The sequence below is a fragment of the Corvus kubaryi genome, unplaced genomic scaffold, assembly GCF_017639235.1.
Source record: "Corvus kubaryi isolate FWS band 111438036 unplaced genomic scaffold, C.kubaryi_AGA036_p1.0 125, whole genome shotgun sequence".
NCBI lineage: Eukaryota > Metazoa > Chordata > Aves > Passeriformes > Corvidae > Corvus > Corvus kubaryi.
In genome coordinates, this window is record NW_024580660.1 from 279,920 (window position 1) to 297,819 (window position 17,900).

General features: G+C 35.3%; 1 protein-coding gene across 1 annotated transcript in view; it reads right to left on the reverse strand.

Annotated features, from left to right (window-relative positions):
* Positions 1-8,479: 8,479 nt before the first annotated feature.
* SLC17A6 (solute carrier family 17 member 6) overlaps positions 8,480-17,900 on the reverse strand; it is a 30,259-nt gene continuing 20,838 nt past the window's right edge. The window contains exons 8-12 of the mRNA XM_042021201.1: positions 16,409-16,558; positions 15,021-15,153; positions 14,208-14,318; positions 12,632-12,759; positions 8,480-12,288 (exon numbers count right to left, since the gene is read on the reverse strand). Of these exons, the coding sequence (XP_041877135.1) occupies positions 11,956-12,288; positions 12,632-12,759; positions 14,208-14,318; positions 15,021-15,153; positions 16,409-16,558 (855 nt within the window). The 3' untranslated portion in view covers positions 8,480-11,955. The remainder of the gene's footprint in view (positions 12,289-12,631; positions 12,760-14,207; positions 14,319-15,020; positions 15,154-16,408; positions 16,559-17,900) is intronic.

The following is a 17,900-nucleotide window of genomic DNA, read 5'->3' on the forward strand; positions in this document are numbered from 1 at the left end:
TTGTCATATGAGCAGAGCATATGACTGGGGGGACAGAGAAAAAGTCACATGTGCATGCTTAACTGTGGTGGTGAAGATTAAAAAATAGATTCCTATCTATTTGCAAGGCCTTTTTTACGCCATAGTCCTGACAGAAAGATTTTGAAATGGAGAAAAGGGAGAAAGACTTGGTTGAATAAGCTTTTATGATACAGTGGGAAACAGGTGTTTGTGAGAGAATAAAAATGAAACTCAACACACTTGCCGTATTTGATGCTGAATTCTGTTTAAAATTTTTGGTCAGGCAAATATTTCTCTTCAGTGTAGTCTATCTGAAAATCCTGTAAGCAATTCGTTTTGCTGGAAGGAAAATCTTAGTATTTGTCATGTCAAGCTCCCATCATAGAACCAGAGAATGGCTTGGGTTGAAATGGCCCTTAAATATTATCTAGTTCCACCCACCTATGGTTGGAACTAGGTGCTTGTTCTTAGTACATATGATTCTGTAGCTAATCAACTTGACATAGAATGGGTAGACTGGCAACCTTCAGGAATCACTGATAAAGGATATGAGACACATGTCAAAGTATGCAATAGTATGCGTAGCTAGAAATACACAACCAGACTTTGGAGAGTTTGGCACATAATGTTGCCAGCTCTTCTTTGACGTTATCAAATATAGTAGCCACACTGCTAGTTTATGTATACTCAGAAAATGGATCTAATAGCCAAATTTTCTCTTTAAAAACAGCTGTTTGAAGAAAGAGATATTATTAACTAAATGATGGGCAGGCAACTCAGAAATACCAGAGGAAGATAGACTACATAATTCATATCTCTTGCAAACATTTCATTCTTTATCTAAACAAAGGACAACACCTTCGAACTATACTTCGCCACTAGATTGGCAGCTGTGAGACAGAAAACTGTTTTTATATTCTCAATTACTATTTATTTTATAGTCAGTGTTTTTCTCAGTATTTGGATGTCAAACTGTTCTTTGTCAGTTGTACAGTATGTACAACTTCCCCCCTTTGCTCAGAACCATTCATAATTCATTGCCTGGATTTGACTAACTGTATTTCTCATGAATTTACAAATAAGTGAAATTTCTTATACTCTAGTGGCTCCTTGTGGAGTTGCCTTTTTTAGACTAAACTGCACATGATTCACTGTTTGTTCAAGGGGTTTTTCTTCTACATTTGCTATAATGTATATACAGGTTTTGATTCTTAAGTAAATAGCTAGGAAAAATCTCCCAAATATTTGGAGACAGAAGTAGTTTATAAGTAGTTCAGCGGTTTCCTTATATGCATTTCCAAACTGATTTGTTACTTGTTTTTTTGCCTGACTTGTTATTCATTGTGTGTTAACTCATTAAAAAATGTGCATAAATAAAATCTTCCAAAATTTAAATGACAAATGTCCGGGACACTTAACACTTATTGAACTGGCCTGAATCACCTGAATACAGTAGAGCAGCTCTACCAAAATTGAACAACTATCTCTTTGCAGCCCTGTTGCTTTGTTTCTATCAATATATCCCCATCCTCTTTTGCCTGTTTCTGCAACGTATATGACAAAATAAAAACATTCTTTCACAGAGTAAGAAGCAAACCTTTCAGAAATTGATAATTACTCATTTAGACAGTTAATTCAATATTCTATACTTAAAACCTTGACATTTTCCAGAGTATGCATTGAAATGTTTGGGCTCCAGAGTAGCATGTACAGTCATTACATTTGTCCACTGAAATTTTAAAAATGATGCACCACTTCATCGTACTCAAATGCACAAATATTTATCTGTGTGCAGAATTCCAGCTCCTGAGGAATCCCTGTGAAAAAGATTCCGTTGCTAATGTAGACCATTATGGATGCTCTTACCAACAGCAAGAAGGATTGGAATATGGACAGATTAGGGACAACAATTTTGCTATCCAAATGGTCCTCTGGATTAAGGAATCAAATAGAACTGAGATAATAGATATGGGCCGGTAATGGCAATTTGCAGATTTGGCCTGTAGGGTAGTGAGTCAAGGAACACAAGGTGGGAATTGGGCACTGCTGTTCTCATAAAGATCTTTGGCTAATTTATTACATAGAAAACAGTTCATGTAGATGAAAAAAAGCTCCTTCTATTAATTGAAAAATGTGTTTTGGCTGAGGCAGGGGATTGTTCACAAGTTACCAGGAAAAGGGGATGATGCTTTACTTGAGGCAGATGAATGCCACTCCAATTAAGTGATTTCCTTTTTTCCTTATTCCAAAATTTCTAGACTGAAAATTAACAAGCTAATAAAAAGAACAGAAGCAAAACTTAACTTCTTAGAGATATTGAATAACTGTACTTCTTATTTCTGGGTCAATAAAGAAGTCTGGTTATGGTCAGATGGTGCATCTGATTGATGGCAATGGAGTATTTGTAACTGCAGCTGATATGGGGGCTGTATTACAAACTTAAGTAGTTTTATTTATCACCAATTGCTCTTAAAAATCATAATTAAAATTCTCAAATTAGTGCCCTATAAGTTAATGATAATTTTTGTGTTTTGATCTTGTTTTCTATTAAATATGCAATCAAGGCCCTCATGGTACATAGGTGCTGAGGAAATGGGTATCAATATCTGAAGCACTAGGACACTGTAGTGATGAATACTACAGAACAGTAATCGAGGAAAGTAATAATTGTCTTCAAATTAGGATTTAAATGGGGTGATAAAACTGAAAAAGGAGAAGAAAACAACATATTCGTTAGTTTATGTTATTACTTTGTTTACTGAGTGGCATGGAGATCTCATGAAAAAATACATTAATTCATTGTGCATTGTTTCATAATGAATGTGGAAAAGAAGCCGATCAAGGTTGTAGATGCAAATTTTAACTCTGATGTCTCCTGACTTCTAGTACTTGTCTTTGCAATCTTAGTCTTCACACATGCAAACACACACGCACACGCGCGCACACACACACATAAATATACAGAATAGCAACTAGAATTTCCAGTGACTCTTTGTTGCACATGCTCAGTTTGAGGTCTGAGCATCATCTGGAGGCAGCAGAAGAAAGGAGGAATAACAAGGTGGGTTTATTCTTCTGTCTGTGGACTTCAACTTGCTTTAAAGCCTCAAGGAAAAAAGGAGTGATGACTTACGATTTTCTAATCTTTAAGTTATAATACATTCAACAACACTAAGTAGTGAGGCGATTGTGAATGTTAATCCAAAGCTCCTAAGGTGAATTTACCTAGGATTAATAGAGTTTTAAAAATTTAAATTAGAGCTGTTATTTCATGCAGACATCTTCATTTCTTCCATCTAATAAATAGATAATGTCACTTTTTCAATGTTGTATCAGAGTGGAGGATCACCTAAAATATGTTGCTTTTAGAATCAATTAGGCTGGAAAGGACTCTCTGAGATCATCAAGTTCAGCCTATTACCAAACACCACCATGTCATCTAGACCGTGGAACTAAGTGCCACATCCAGTCACACCTCCAGGGACTGTGAAACTAAGATTAGTAAGAGGGGATCCTGCTGAAAGATGACACCTTGTAAAGTCTAGGATTGCTGACTTGGTTATGTGCCCTGTTGCAGGGTAGTCAAAACAAATCCTAGTGGTTAAGTGTGCCTGTATTTTCTTTGTAAAGCATTTTAGCGACTGCAAATCTAATATTAGTATATTGCAAAATTTACCCAAAACCCTGCTGACTGTCAAAGTTGTTACTGACAATCTCTGTTCTTTCTACAGATAGAGACTAAGGAGAATGATGCCTGCAAACCAAAATGTCTGTTCATAAATGCCTTATGAACAATATAATGCTGATTTGTTGTCATACATTCTATTAATCTCAAGTAAAACAGAGGACTTATTGAATTTGTTTTTCTTATTGCAACAAGGTAAAGAGTGCTTTAGAGATTAACTGTAAACCTGTTCTAATTAGTGCCCAAAAGCAGATCAATAATTAATCTCTGTTTCTTCCTGTACTTTGTTATTAATCACAAATTAATGGCCACACATCAAATGAAATGGTGGAGTCCAGCATCTTTCCCCGGGAGATCCACATCATTTCACGTTAGATGTCACAGGGTGGCTCCTGCACTGTCTATTCAGGCAACAGAAGCAAAGTCACACAATGTGATGTCAGGCTTCAAGCTACTCTGTAAACTCTTTTTGTCCATACAAACTGTAATGCATGCTCATCAAAAAAGTTTTTAAAAGAAATTTTGATTCCTAGTAAAAATTACATGGACCTTTTATTTTGAAAGTGAATGAAGCTGCCCAAAAGTGTTTGAATATGTGACAGGTTTATACCCTGTTATTAAGATAGTTAACTTTCAAACATCAGCAATGAAATTTTGCTAATTGATTTTATTGTCTTCTCTGATACTTGGTTTTTCAGCCTGTTTTGATAGTGACCCTTTAAATCTCTCCCCTTAGTCAGCTGAAGTGTTCTTTTCTGTCTCATTCTTTCTCACACCTTCCTTTTTCTGCATGTCTTTGTGAGATTTTTGTGAGATTATTCCAGGACGAATCACATGGTATGTGATTTCATTGTAGAGAAAAGAAAGCCAAAGTTGGTTGAAATGAAAGAAGGGAATGGTTAAGCCATGCTACCAACATGTTTCTGTTAAAAAACTTGTATATGATTCCCTATTTTATTTTTATAACATGATTGAAAGTGATATATTTACAAGATTAAGTTAATCAATAACAAAAAATAAAATAAGCATTTCCAAACAGTACCTCCAGATTCACTTGTTAGTCAAACCAGGAGGCTTTTTTTCTGACGTTTCTCTAGGCTGTTTAATTGTTATTTTATGGGATTGTCTTTCTTGCTTGACTTACCTTTTTCACTACGGACAGAAATTTAGGTGAGCATTAAGGTGTGTTACCTAACTGATGCTGGAACCAAAACATCGGGAACGTCTGTCAGTTGGGCACCATGGCAGGTGGAGATGGATACATCCCTTGGTGACCAGGAGACATACCTTCACCTGTTTTGCTCTGTGTCACTCAGACTTCTCTTTTTCTTTGCTTCAAATACTCCTACCAACTCATGCAAAGTAAATAGTAGAGATAGCATATTACAGAAGATCAATTCAGTGACAGAAGGATTTGAACATTTGCTTGGAATATGAGAGACTGGTATCTGATTCACTGCAGCCACAGCCATAGGCCAAGAGTACTCTCAAGCTGATGTACTTCAGTGTGAAGTCCTGTGAAAATAAAGCTTTCATTTTAACAGAGAATTAACAAATGCCAGGAGCTTTGAATTTGAGGAAAATATAGTAAGGGCCTTCTGTCTATTTCTTCTGTTCTGTTAAAAGGGAACGTAGAGTGGAATTTAGTGAGCAGAAGCACTGTGGATAATCTCCTACCTGGTGGTGACTGTTCCAGAACAGAATTTCAGTGCTTGCAGTGTTCAGTCACAGATGTAAAGGGACAATTTTGAGGAACTTGGTTTATCTTCATTGTAGAAACGTCAAGGCCTTCAAAACACATTGCCTCCACAGGGAGCAGAACTGGGTATTTTGATAGACAAATAGCACTCGATTCTCCAAAGTGTCACAGTCTGTGCACCAAAGTATCAGTGAGGGAATAGATCTTAAATGAGTGCCAATAGTTAAATGCTAAATAGTGCTGCTATTTCGACACAACAAAAATTATTTCAGCTTGTATGTTTTCTGTTAAATCGGTTTTGTGTCCTCTCAAATTAAATTAATGCACAAGAACAAATAAACCACTGATGGCCCAAAAGATTTTATTCTAAATAAACATGGAGTATTTACATTTAGTGATATAAACAGTAAATGACTGTTGCAATAAGGCTAGCATTGTATGAGCAAGTTTCTAGGCTAATAATAATATTCTAAGGCAAGAAAATAAATGAACTAGAAAATGCTTTTTAGAAAAATAGTTTTTCTTTTTACTTATATGAAACACAGACATACACACACAAAAATGTCCTTTAAAATAATTTGCCTAAAAATGAAATTCTGATTTCTTAGATTTTAATTTCTGTCTCTTTCAAAACTGAATGTGTTCACTATATAGAAATGAGAGAGAAATTATTTTAATTGATTGAGATATATGGAAAAATAATCAAAAGTATGTTTTCTGAAACATATTTTGAAAGAATATTTAATGTCTATAATTAATTTTTAAATGTATTTCATTTTTGTCTTGTTTTAAATGAGCTGAAAAGTTTTTGGAGGATGTATAAAGACATGTTATATGAATTAGGTCTTTTTCTAGAGTTTTGGCTGAGATTATTATTATATTTTTGTTATTAAAGGGCATATGTCAACAGTATTTTCATGTTCATGCAATGAAGAATACTGTCTCACAAAGCACAACCAATCCACTTCTTCATAGTCCCATCACACTTGCAGTCAAGAAAAAGCCATTGTGAACTATCACCTTCAGGATTCCTGAAGCAGAGTTAGATGGTCAGTCTACACCTTGCAGTGCTGCCTTGTGGTTTTCTCTGTGAGAGTTGTATGTGCCAACAAGCATCTTTTATACATGCATACATCACGTCTATATATATATATATATATACACACATATTATATGTATTATACATCACATGCATCATATTTAATTTTGTGTTTCATCTGTGCAGGGGAAACTGTGCTTTATTGACCCTAAGACCAGATATAATTCCACAGGAAAACACAACTGAGAAGAAAGTTGACCTTATCTTTATTTGACTCAATTCCACAAAAATTTATAAAAAAGAAAATAACATTGGAACTTTCTAGATTAAAACTGAAAACAGTTTTCTTGTTTGTTCTGATGTTTACCTTGAACAAAATTATCATGTTCTCCTCACAAACTCTTTTAGTGCAGGGCCGTTGGTGGCATCTGGCCAGTGTTGGCACATTAAATTGATTATACAACAGAAACTCTAATTAAATGGCAGTCTTCCAATCTTGACTATGTGATACTTTCTCGTCTAAATGCTTTCCCATAATTCATTTTCTGCTTCCAAGTATCATTTTTGCTGGGGGTGCAAGGGGGCGTCCCAGAGCAAAATGCTCAGGGTAGTTAAGGCCTTTATGTGTCCCTGTGGCCCTGCCAGAGAAAAGTGTTAGACACAAGGCTGGGTGCCCCAGAATGTGGTAATCAGCTTCTGAGCCAACTTCTGACCCCACCTTAGCCTCAGGAGAGAGTGACCAGATATTTAGGACTTCATACTCAGGTCTTTTCTCCTCACTGCCCCTTCCATTTCAAACGATTCTATGATTCTGCGTGCGAAAGTGAGGAATTTTTTCAGCTCTTCTGTAAGCTTCTCCTCAAATTTCCCACAATGCTTTCTTTCCTGTAATTTCTAACTTATCCATATATTTTATGTCTGACATTACGTCTGTTTCGTACTTATTCTCCACCTACTTTCTTATAGATAAAAACCTGTCAGAGTTTAGAGTGTTGCTCAAAATCTAATTTTGTATCATTTTCTAATGTCTCACCTGGGGTGTTTGGGAGAATATGTCTTCACCTGAAACAAAAACTGCAAGGATTATACATTTCTAACGTTAAAATTTTACCAAGGAGACACTTGCCAACAATAATTTTGTGACATTAATTCCCAGACATGGAAGATACTGTCTAAGTGCTTGGCCTCAGTATAACTAAATACACAGGCTTCTGTAGTGGCCTGTAAGTAAACATATAATACATTTCATTCTTTGCTGTGCTTGGGGTTACAGCTGAGTGAAGAACACTAAGCAAAGCTGGAATAGCTACATGAGACACACTAGCTGGATAGAGAGGATATCCATAGATACCTAATTAAAATATCTGACTGTAGTTGTAGGTCCTTTGATTATTTACTCTTAAATCTCTCAGTGCAATGAAAATTATTCACGCAAATTCCAAATAAGTACAAAAGCAGCTGCTGTTAAGTAGTTAATCTAGACTTAGACTAGCCTTTAAACTCCTTCACTGCTTATCATGAAAGGAACAAAACATTTCATCTTTCAGAGGCAGCAACTGAGACTGTGATGTTATCTTTCTTACAGTATGGCTTTGAACTGTGACATTTATTCTGACTTCCACCTTCATTCCTATTCCTACCTTTGTGCTGAAAGAGAATTTCATTCGTATTTGCAGATATTCTTTTGTAACTTTTATTCAACCTTTACCTTGAGGCTTTCTTTTTCCCCTTAGGAAAGTTTTTTTTTGAAATTTGATCAATTGAATTTCATGATCACTTTTGAAAGCAAAGAACACTTTATGATAGCTTTATCTCTGCAATAAAGGGTATGTGTTAACAGAAGGGATCCAACTGAGGGAGATTCAAATATTTTAAGAATTGTCAATTTGACTGATCCTGTCTATATGGAATCATTTGAGGACATAAAGGTGAACATCCAAGGTGTTATTCTAGCCCATCTAAATGCAAAGATTTTCTAACAATTTTAACAGAGCCTGGATTCTGCCCCTTCCTTTTACTTACTTCACTGAAAAGATAACCAAGCAATAAATAAAAATGTGAGCAACAATTCCTTTCTTTTATTCCAGCGTAAGTGAGCAGGGAGTACAGATGGGGAACAGAACAGAAATTGGTTACAGGACAAAATCATCAAGTGACTGTGAACATGGTCTGATTGACAAACGAAGATGATTTGAGCTTCTGAGACTTCCGAAAGCGGAGCACTACACGATACATGTGCAACAGGCTTGCAGAGCAAGTCTTTGAACCTGAGTTCAGAAGAGAAAGCTCTGAGCAGAAAGGGCAAGGTTCAGGAGAAGCTGAAGAGGTATATTGTAGCAATGCTACTTTATAAAAAAAATGAAGTAGCAAGGGAAAAACATAAACCTATTTACAGAAAAGAAATACAGGAGTTGAGACAAAGGGTCATGTCCCCTTAACTCTGCTTTTTCCTAAAGCAGACACAGCTGTTGCTGCTTGTCTTTGAAGAACCCAATTATTTTCTCCATTTCCCCCTTCTTCCTTCTCTGTCATGTTCCTCATAATTGCTTCATGTATTTTCATATGAATAGGAGTCAGTGATGTGAAGAACTAAAAACCTTAAAACCTAGCACGTTCCTTCTCCTTCCCAGAAGAATGGATTCCTCTGCTCTGCCATTGAAAGAGGAAGTGGAGGAGTCAAAGCGGAAGCAGAGAGCTGAAAAGAGAATGTGGAGGTTCCTTGAGTAATGTAGCATTCAGAGGCAATGGTTAGGTCCTCACTGAGTTATAGGTGGCTGAACAGTGCATTGTCTAATGCCTGGCTTAAAGTCTCTCCTTTGTTCTACATATTTCAAAGGTGTCAAGCTAATAAGAAAAAAACCATACCTATATTTAATGAAAGGAAATTATTGAAACAATTCCAAGATAGAGAACCTGTAAATTAGACTGAAAACTAAGAAGAATTGGCTTTTATTTAGTTTGTATTTTCTGAGCTGTCCACTTACCACAGTAAGTACAACAGTAATTTTGAAACCCCTACTTATCTTACATTTGAACCTTTCAGGAAGTTTCTATGGCAATATTAGCATTAACTTTGTCTGTTAACTGACTCAGCATCTCATGACAACCAGCCTATTGGTGAAAAGCACTGGGCCTGGAACTGCTCCTGTTAGTGTTCCGAAGCCTCTTGTTCAGTCTGATGTTTCTACGTTCTTCTACTTGGTGAAAGAAAATTATTGAAAAGTAAAAATTTTATTAGAAAAATACTTATTTTTAATATAGGGTTCCTTAAATTTACTGATTGCTTAGGGTTTATCTAAAAAATAGATGGGAAGTAGTATGTTTCAGTTAAGGAGCCTTGTCGCATAATCAAGAAAGGAAAAATTCCCCAAACAGCAATGCGTAGCTTTTCATTTTCTTTAGAGAATGCTGATCTATGCCAGCTTTTTCGCTAACACAGATTAGTCTGTCTTTTCCAGTTTCACTGCATTGTCTGTCACACCGATCCTCCGGCTCCTTTCTCTTCCACACCCATGCCAGCCATCCTTGTGAGTGAACAAACAATCTCGAGACAGGTGCCTCTCCCACCACAGGCAGACACATGGTCAGAGGCAAGAACAGACAATGTAAAAGGTTGGGTATGGAGCAGGGCTCCCAGTTGTGAGACTCTCTCCATGTCGATAGTGGAATTTGTTCTGCAGTGACTATAATTTTAGCCATCTGTATTAAAGCGCATCTAAAAATTACAAGAAACTAATCTGGTCCTTTTTATATAAAAGGATAAATAGAGCATTTTATTAACACTTTTTGCAGCAACAAAAGTGACACAGTCCACATCTTTTTCATTAAACACAGCAAAAGCTATGATCACATTTTACATCACTTTGAGGCACAAAGCAAAATACTTCTTTTTTTAAGGTCAAGGTATGATTTGCATTTAAAAAAAGGAGAAAGAACAATCCTCAAGTTGTATATTGCGGTAGCAGGGTTTCCAATCACTAGCACAATACAATGAACAGACCAAGAATCCAGAATGGATTATTACATACAATAATAATCATTTGATTGAATTAAGAAATGGATCGTTGTTGTCATTTTAGAGTATTAAGAAGTGGTCTGGTGTTGCTAACTTCAGTTGGTTCAGTTTGGTTCAATCCCAACAACCCCGAGTATATACAACAAGCTAAATGAAGGTTAATACATTATCTAGAAGATTATGCACTTCATAATGCATTGCACTTATTGCTTGGTACACTAATGTTGCAGTCACTGTTGAGTTATGCTAAAAAGACAAGCATGATGCTTGTTGGCTTGTTTCAACCCAACACTAGTTATTTACCACTTTGGTTTGTTGTGAGTTTTTATGTTACTCATATTCAGTGTCCATTATTATTAGGTTTGATCGAAAGACAAATACATCTTTTATTTCAGGGATTTCTAAAATAACAACATTTTCTATAATTACAGTATCTTCAATAAACATATCTATGTATACAACTGTGGCACGATGTGTAAAAATATGAAAGCTATTAAGGGAAGAATAAGGGTTAAATTATTCTCTGTTTCTTATATTGGTTTCAAAATATTCTGCAAAAAAAATGCATCCTTTTTCATAGGGCTACTTCCTCATAGTAAACTTCTCTTTGGAATTTTGTAAAAGACTATATTTTTTTCTATGTTATATTGGGTTTTTTTCTCTTTCTAAAGACACCAGTACAAATTCAGAATATACTGCAAAGAACAGAATAATAAAGCTTGTTTTTTGATAAAGGGATTTGCCAGGCTGCCTGAAAAGTCAGACTTAATATTATATATTGTTGTTATATTAGTTGATAAATGCAGGGGAGAACATGACAATGTCTGTAATTTCATGAGGTCCTGTAAAGAATAGAAATAAGAATTTGTGCCCAAACATTCAGTATAAAACTCCTAAATAATTCCGTTATTTATCACAGAATAGCCTGCAGCATGTAATCATGATAAACATACAATATGCCCTATTTGTTCTTTAGGCTTGATACAATTACCGTTAAGGGAACTGGATCAATCCTCGTAAACGCCTAGGACTCAACCTTTCTTCTTCAAGAAAGTTCTTGTCCTGGACTAAACACACAACTCCTACATTGCACTGAGTAAATGTGTGTCTTTAACATGGTCTCTTTCAATACAGTGTAACAAATATATAAGTGCATTTTTAATGATCAAGTAATTTTGGCTTTCTAAAAAGAACATTAGATGTGCCAACTTGGTTGCTTAGTTGTGCTTTAATCTTTAATTATGAGTTTTAGCTCTTGTATACTGTAAAGTATCTAATTGCCTCTATAGTTTTGACCAGTAAACCCTTAAAACTCTAATGTTTATAGAACAAATATAACCTAATGAAAGTGATAACATCACAACTCATACAGATTGCACTTTGATGTATTTTTTTACAGTAAGACCTTCCTGTTTGATATGTGTTTATATGTTTATACCACATTTTATTTCTGTGTGCAAACAATCACAATGAATTTAATCACAAACACTACAAAATATACCAAATATTTAGGTTTGTTATGAATAATCTCTTTCCTTGTAGTTGTATGAGTCTTGTACTTCCTCTTGTACAAATTCCTCTTTTTTCTCCCAGCCATTAGGCCAGCCACCATTGACCTGGGTTGTAGCACCGTAAGACTTGGTGGTACCATAATTTACATAATTCTGAGTAATGTCCCCTGTCTCTTCAGCAAGTTCATCTTCATGAATAAAGCCACATTTCTCTTCACTTGTTTGTTCAGGGTCTGCCCAAGGTTGTTTCTCTCCTGAAGCAAATATGCCATAGAAGATCACACCTCCATAATGAACTAAAGCAGCAATGAGGAAGACATACTGCCATTCTTCACGTGTCTGTAAAGAAGAAATTCGCTAAATCAGAGTAGCACATAGATTTACCTAACTCTTCTGAGCTGGAAGATTTAAATTAGAGATTGAGGTTGTGAAAGTCAGCACAGCTAAAACATTTAAGTGTCCATTTTAGAATTTTTTGTATCCATCTTTCTTTGAAAAATTTATCAGTCCACAAAAGCAGCAACCTAGTGGGCATATAGTGAAGCAAGCCTCAAATCTGTATCCCTGGATGCAAGTTCCAGACTCCAATATGGATATCCTGGCAAGCTGTATTACAGAAAGGTCTTTCTCTTGAAACCAACTGTATCAAACTGAAAGATTTGAAAACTGTATTTCCATTTACCTTGTTCTTTGTCATTGCTCCAACAATTATAGGGCAAACCATTCCAGACAAGGTCCCGACTCCATTAGAAATCCCCATTAAGATGCTAGCATACCTTGGGGCAATGTCTAAATGGTTGACATTGAATCCTGCAAGAGAAAGGTCAGTGAGCATTCACACCAAGAGCAGAGCAGTACTTCAGTTGAGAAAAGTGACCTGACATTTTTACTGTAACATACTTGGTCTGCTTAATTGCATTTCTTTATCCCTGTAAGACTTATAATGCTTAAATATTCCTAGAGACACTCTGGGTTTTCATTTTCTTTTAAGAGTACATTTTAAAGGGATACCAGGTTAATTTTCTCCCAGAATTGCAGTTTAAGAAAACCCCAAAACTTCCCAGTAGTGTCTGAGTGGAGTAGAGAACCCAGAAAATATTTAGGCAGGGAGAGAGTTCATATTTCATAGTCTCTTTCATGACCATTTCATGCTGTAAATAACGTGTCATTTCTTCTTCCAGTTTGTAACATGTTCTTTCCTACTGCCCACATTTTTATTTCTATCACATAGACCAGCAGAAGCGAGTTCTTTTCTAATCTTCAGTGGTAAATTGCAGAAAAAAGACAGTATCTCTAACTGAATAACTAATTAATTTTGATAGATATTTACTTGTTCTCTTGCATTTTCAGCAGCCCAATTCTGTTGAAAATGGAGGCAGTAACTACTTAAATAATCTAAAGGGACAGAATTAATTTTTCCCAAAATAAGTGCTTAAGTAAGTGAAAACAGAAACCAAACCTTTGGATACAGATAGTAAAAGGGAAAACGCAGGCAGTAGGATATGGTCAGTTTAGGGAAAGTGCAATACACTTCCCAAATTGTACAAACCAGCAACAATACCTTGCAGAATGCATGAGATTAAGGACAGATTTGATTAGAGGAGATTTTATATGTTTGGCACAAAATGAGAGAGCCTGTTTGAGACATAAGGAATCAGCATGGGAGAGGATACTAAAATCACAGCGGGAAAAAAAGGGAAGGCCAGGTGATTTGTGTTTGGGAAGGGGAAAGACAAAGGGGCGATGAATCAGCAGGAAAGGGGAATAGCTGAACTTTAATTCAGAAAAAAATTCTAGTAATTAGGTCCCAAATTAATAAAATAATATAATACTAACAGCCCCAAATTAATAAAATAATACAATATTAATGAAGCAATAACAAATACACGGTGGAAAAACAATAAAAGACTTCTATTTAAGCAAAGATGTGTAAATTTAGGTATCATTGGATAATACCAGTCCATTTGTCTTCTATGTTTGATTTCAAGGAAAATCTGTAGTGTGTATTAGCATCCTAATGAGAAGACAGTCTAATTTGCTGCAATGAATATGGAAAAGATTGAATTATTTGAACAGAAATAATCTAATATAAAAGCTGTAATACCAAACGTACTTTCCTTTGTAATGATCATAAATAATGTCCTTTGGGAATTCCAAAGTGAGTGGGCTTTTTAATTACTATCCATGAATAAAAACAAAGCTAGATGTTCTATCTCTTAAGATAAAATAGTTTAGTATTAATAGTAATATAATCTTACCAGATATGGCAAATCCACTAAAGCCTACAGCAAGCACTAAGAATGAAATAGCCACTCCTTTGCTGTGTGAATATCCCACCACGAGAAGAAGAGTTGCTTCCATACCAAAACCTGGTGAAATAATAAATAAAACCAGGCATCAAATTTAATTCCCTCTCAAATACTGCAGGCCTTAGGATGCCATGACATTTCATAGGAACACAATAAAACATTACCTCAGAGTGGGATACAATCAGGTATTTCTTTCATCTCTAAAAAACACATGTTCTTCCTCTCTCAAATAATCCTTATTTTACTCTTTGTATGCTAATTTATTGCTACTTTCTGTCAGTTTTAAGATGAAAATAAATACTTGTGATGTGGTTAGGTCACTCCAGCAAACTCTCATGGGAATAGACATTTAACCTGCTTATAAATTTTCCAGCCCTTACCACAGGTAATGTGGCTTTAACACCTCAGAAATCAAGGATGTAATCTCAGGTAGTTGTCTGGGCTCTCTTAGTGCTGAGGGTGTTTAGATGAGGAGCTAAGACTGAGTAAGTAGCTAAGAGTAGGCAAATTACCCTCCAAAAACTCATCTATTTCTTTAACAGTCTAAATGCTTTTCCAAATACCAAATAACTATATGGAAATGGCGAATGGGAGCACCTGTATTTTCTTTTATTTAGCAACAACATCTGCATTACATAAAAAACACAGAAAGTATTGCTTCCTAAGTACATACAACTGTTCAGTTTGTTTCTTTATTCTATACAGAACACAATATGAACATCAAATCCCTCCAATAAACTTTTAAATTAAATACGAACTTACCTCCGCAGTTCATTATCTTTCTCACATTAGTCGTTGAAACAATCTGCCTACTTCTTAAAAAGTCTGCAATTTGTCCCCCAATGGGAACAATAATTGTCATCACTAAATGCGGCACAGCAGATAAGATACCCACCTAAAATTAAAATTAGAATTAGCAAAGTATAGACCATAAGAAAACCTTGATTCTTCATTTTCTGAAGCATTCAGCATCTAATTAATTATTTCTTTTCAATGTCAGGCTCTGTGTTAAAATTAAAAGTCTTCGGTTATGAAAACTGCTGATCTGAAGTTTTTATTTTATTTTATTTTATTTTATTTTATTTTATTTTATTTTATTATTATATTTTATGAAGTACAGTGAGAATTTTTAAGAACCTCTGATGCTGTCACACTTCTTGTTTATAGATTCTTTTCATAGTTTATATTTAAGCTAAAGCTTTTCCCCCCCTCACTTACAGTCCTCCTGTCCTTTCTTTTCAGAAAATTCATGATCAAACATGTAACAGTGAATTGCTACATTTCTTTTGGTGTTTAGTGCAGCTTTGTGGTAAGCCTCTCATGCCTAGACAGATTCCCTGTGGATCATCATCATGTGCACAATGGCCATTTGCCTTTGATTTCTGACCAAGCCTCAAAGTGCACGTGGGCAAAAGATATGTCTGAAAAACTTTGTATGTAGTGAAAGATAAAATACTAAATATCCATTGGTGATATTCAAAGTGCTATACATACACAGCAAAATAAGACATAGTACTTTTGTGATGACTGTTCCAATAGATTGTATGCACATATTCATATTTACCTTACAGATCTGATCCAAACTTCACATGAATCATGTGGAACCTTAGATCACCCCTATACCTCACATTTTGCCACCATCTTGTCTCCTTTCTAAATGAGAAAGGGGAGGCAGTTCTCACCACATTAAAGGGGCATAGAGAAAGGTGATAAATTATACTATCCTACCTAGAACAAGATGGCCCTGCTTTTCAAAAGGCACCTGGAAAAGTCCATTTGTTAATGCTTTCTGCACAGTTTTGGTGAGATTCTGCAACCCCTGGGGCATCAGGGACAGACTGTAATGGGTCTGCTGATAACTTTTTAATACCAAGCGTGATCTGGTTTTCAGCACTTGACTTGCAATGTAGCCCCACGCAGATCACCACTAAATCTCATCCTCCACCTTCCCCTATCCCATCCTTTTTCATAGTTGTTACTTCACTTATTCATGCTGGTCAAGGAAACAGGAACTGGGATGAGTAAAATTTAAGATGTAAATCCATGATAAAGATGCATAACAATTTTCTTTCCTATTCTTCATAAATACTATAAATGTAGTTCTGATATTTACTTAGTTAAGACAAAAGCTTTGCATTCTTTTTACATACCTTGCTTATTTCAAATCCAAACACTTCCTCAAAGTAAGCAGGCTGACTAATTAGCAGCAAGTAAAAAGTCCAGCTTCTACAGAAGTTTGCAACTATTATTGCATAGACTGGCATAGATGTAAAAAATTTTCTCCATGGTGTTTTGTATTTCTGAAACATAGGAAGGGGATCCAGTTACCATGTTGATCATTGTCAACTATCCATCTTCCCTTTCCTTACCCTTTTTTTAGCTGGGTCCAACAAACACATATATGCACAACATATAAAAGTTACTACAAAATGCACAAGTGGAGAAACTCAGCGATACTTAATTGTATCACAACACTCATGTACAAGTGCTTTTATCTCAGCCATATAAACATGAACATACATGGACATAAGTCCAAAATAACAATGTCTTTAAAAGACAATATTGTTGTATGGAAGGCAACAGTAACTACATGATTTCATCGAGATTTATTGCAAACACATATTTTATCATTTAAATCTTAATTGCAGTATTCTGCTTTTTTTTTTAAATCAAGCCTCAGCTGAAACTGCTTGGTCAATACATTTTTGGTTTGTTTTATTGTATTTTTAAAATAAATTGCATAAAGAAAAAAAGAAAGACAGATGGACAGTCCTGCTGAGTCCCAGCACCTCTCCACACGCCCAGGCTTCCACCCATCTGCGTTGATCCAAGTACAGGATCCATACCCAAATAAGTGCTTGAAAATCACTCCAGCAAGAATTCAGGCTGAATTTAGTCTACTGTTGATTTGAATACTGGCTTTTCTTCAAAGAAAAACAGCCCATAGATGGATATGTGCAACATCCTCTATACCTATTAAATTACACTGAAGTGAGAGTTAAGGATTAATTAAGTGACTTAATTAATGGGAAGCTAACCAGAAAATCTAACTTGATGGTATGGAAAGAATTTCAGCTTAAATATTTTAGAATCAACTGAACTATTGATACAAGACAATCACTTTGAAAAACAAAAGTTTAATTAAAAAGCCACAATAAAATTAGACAGAAATTATACTGTCCAAATTAGAATTGTATGAACGTCCTTCAAAGTAGCTCATTTTACATCAGATTTTCAAAACCATGAATCCAATTGAATATCAACTAAGACAGTCCCTCAATAGCACCTAAAAATGTCAGCTATCAAAGAAACGATTCTGTAATATTTTCAGTTCCTTATTTAATATGGAACAAAGTTTTTTTCTAAGACAAAAATTATTAATTCCTGAATTCAATCAAGAATCAGTGTTCTGACCAAATAGAAAACATAATGAGGGACTCCCGGGAATGGATGCTGTAAAAATTTAAGCAGATGAAGTGAGGCTTAAACAATTTTTTTTATTTTCCTGAGTGAGCAAACATGGCAATAGTTTCTTTAAAGCTTTTCAGCAGTTACAGAAATACAATGATTATTAGTTAGCGTGATTGGAGTGTGGCTGGAAAATTCTGAGTTCATACATGGTTTTTAGCAGTTCTTGAGAAC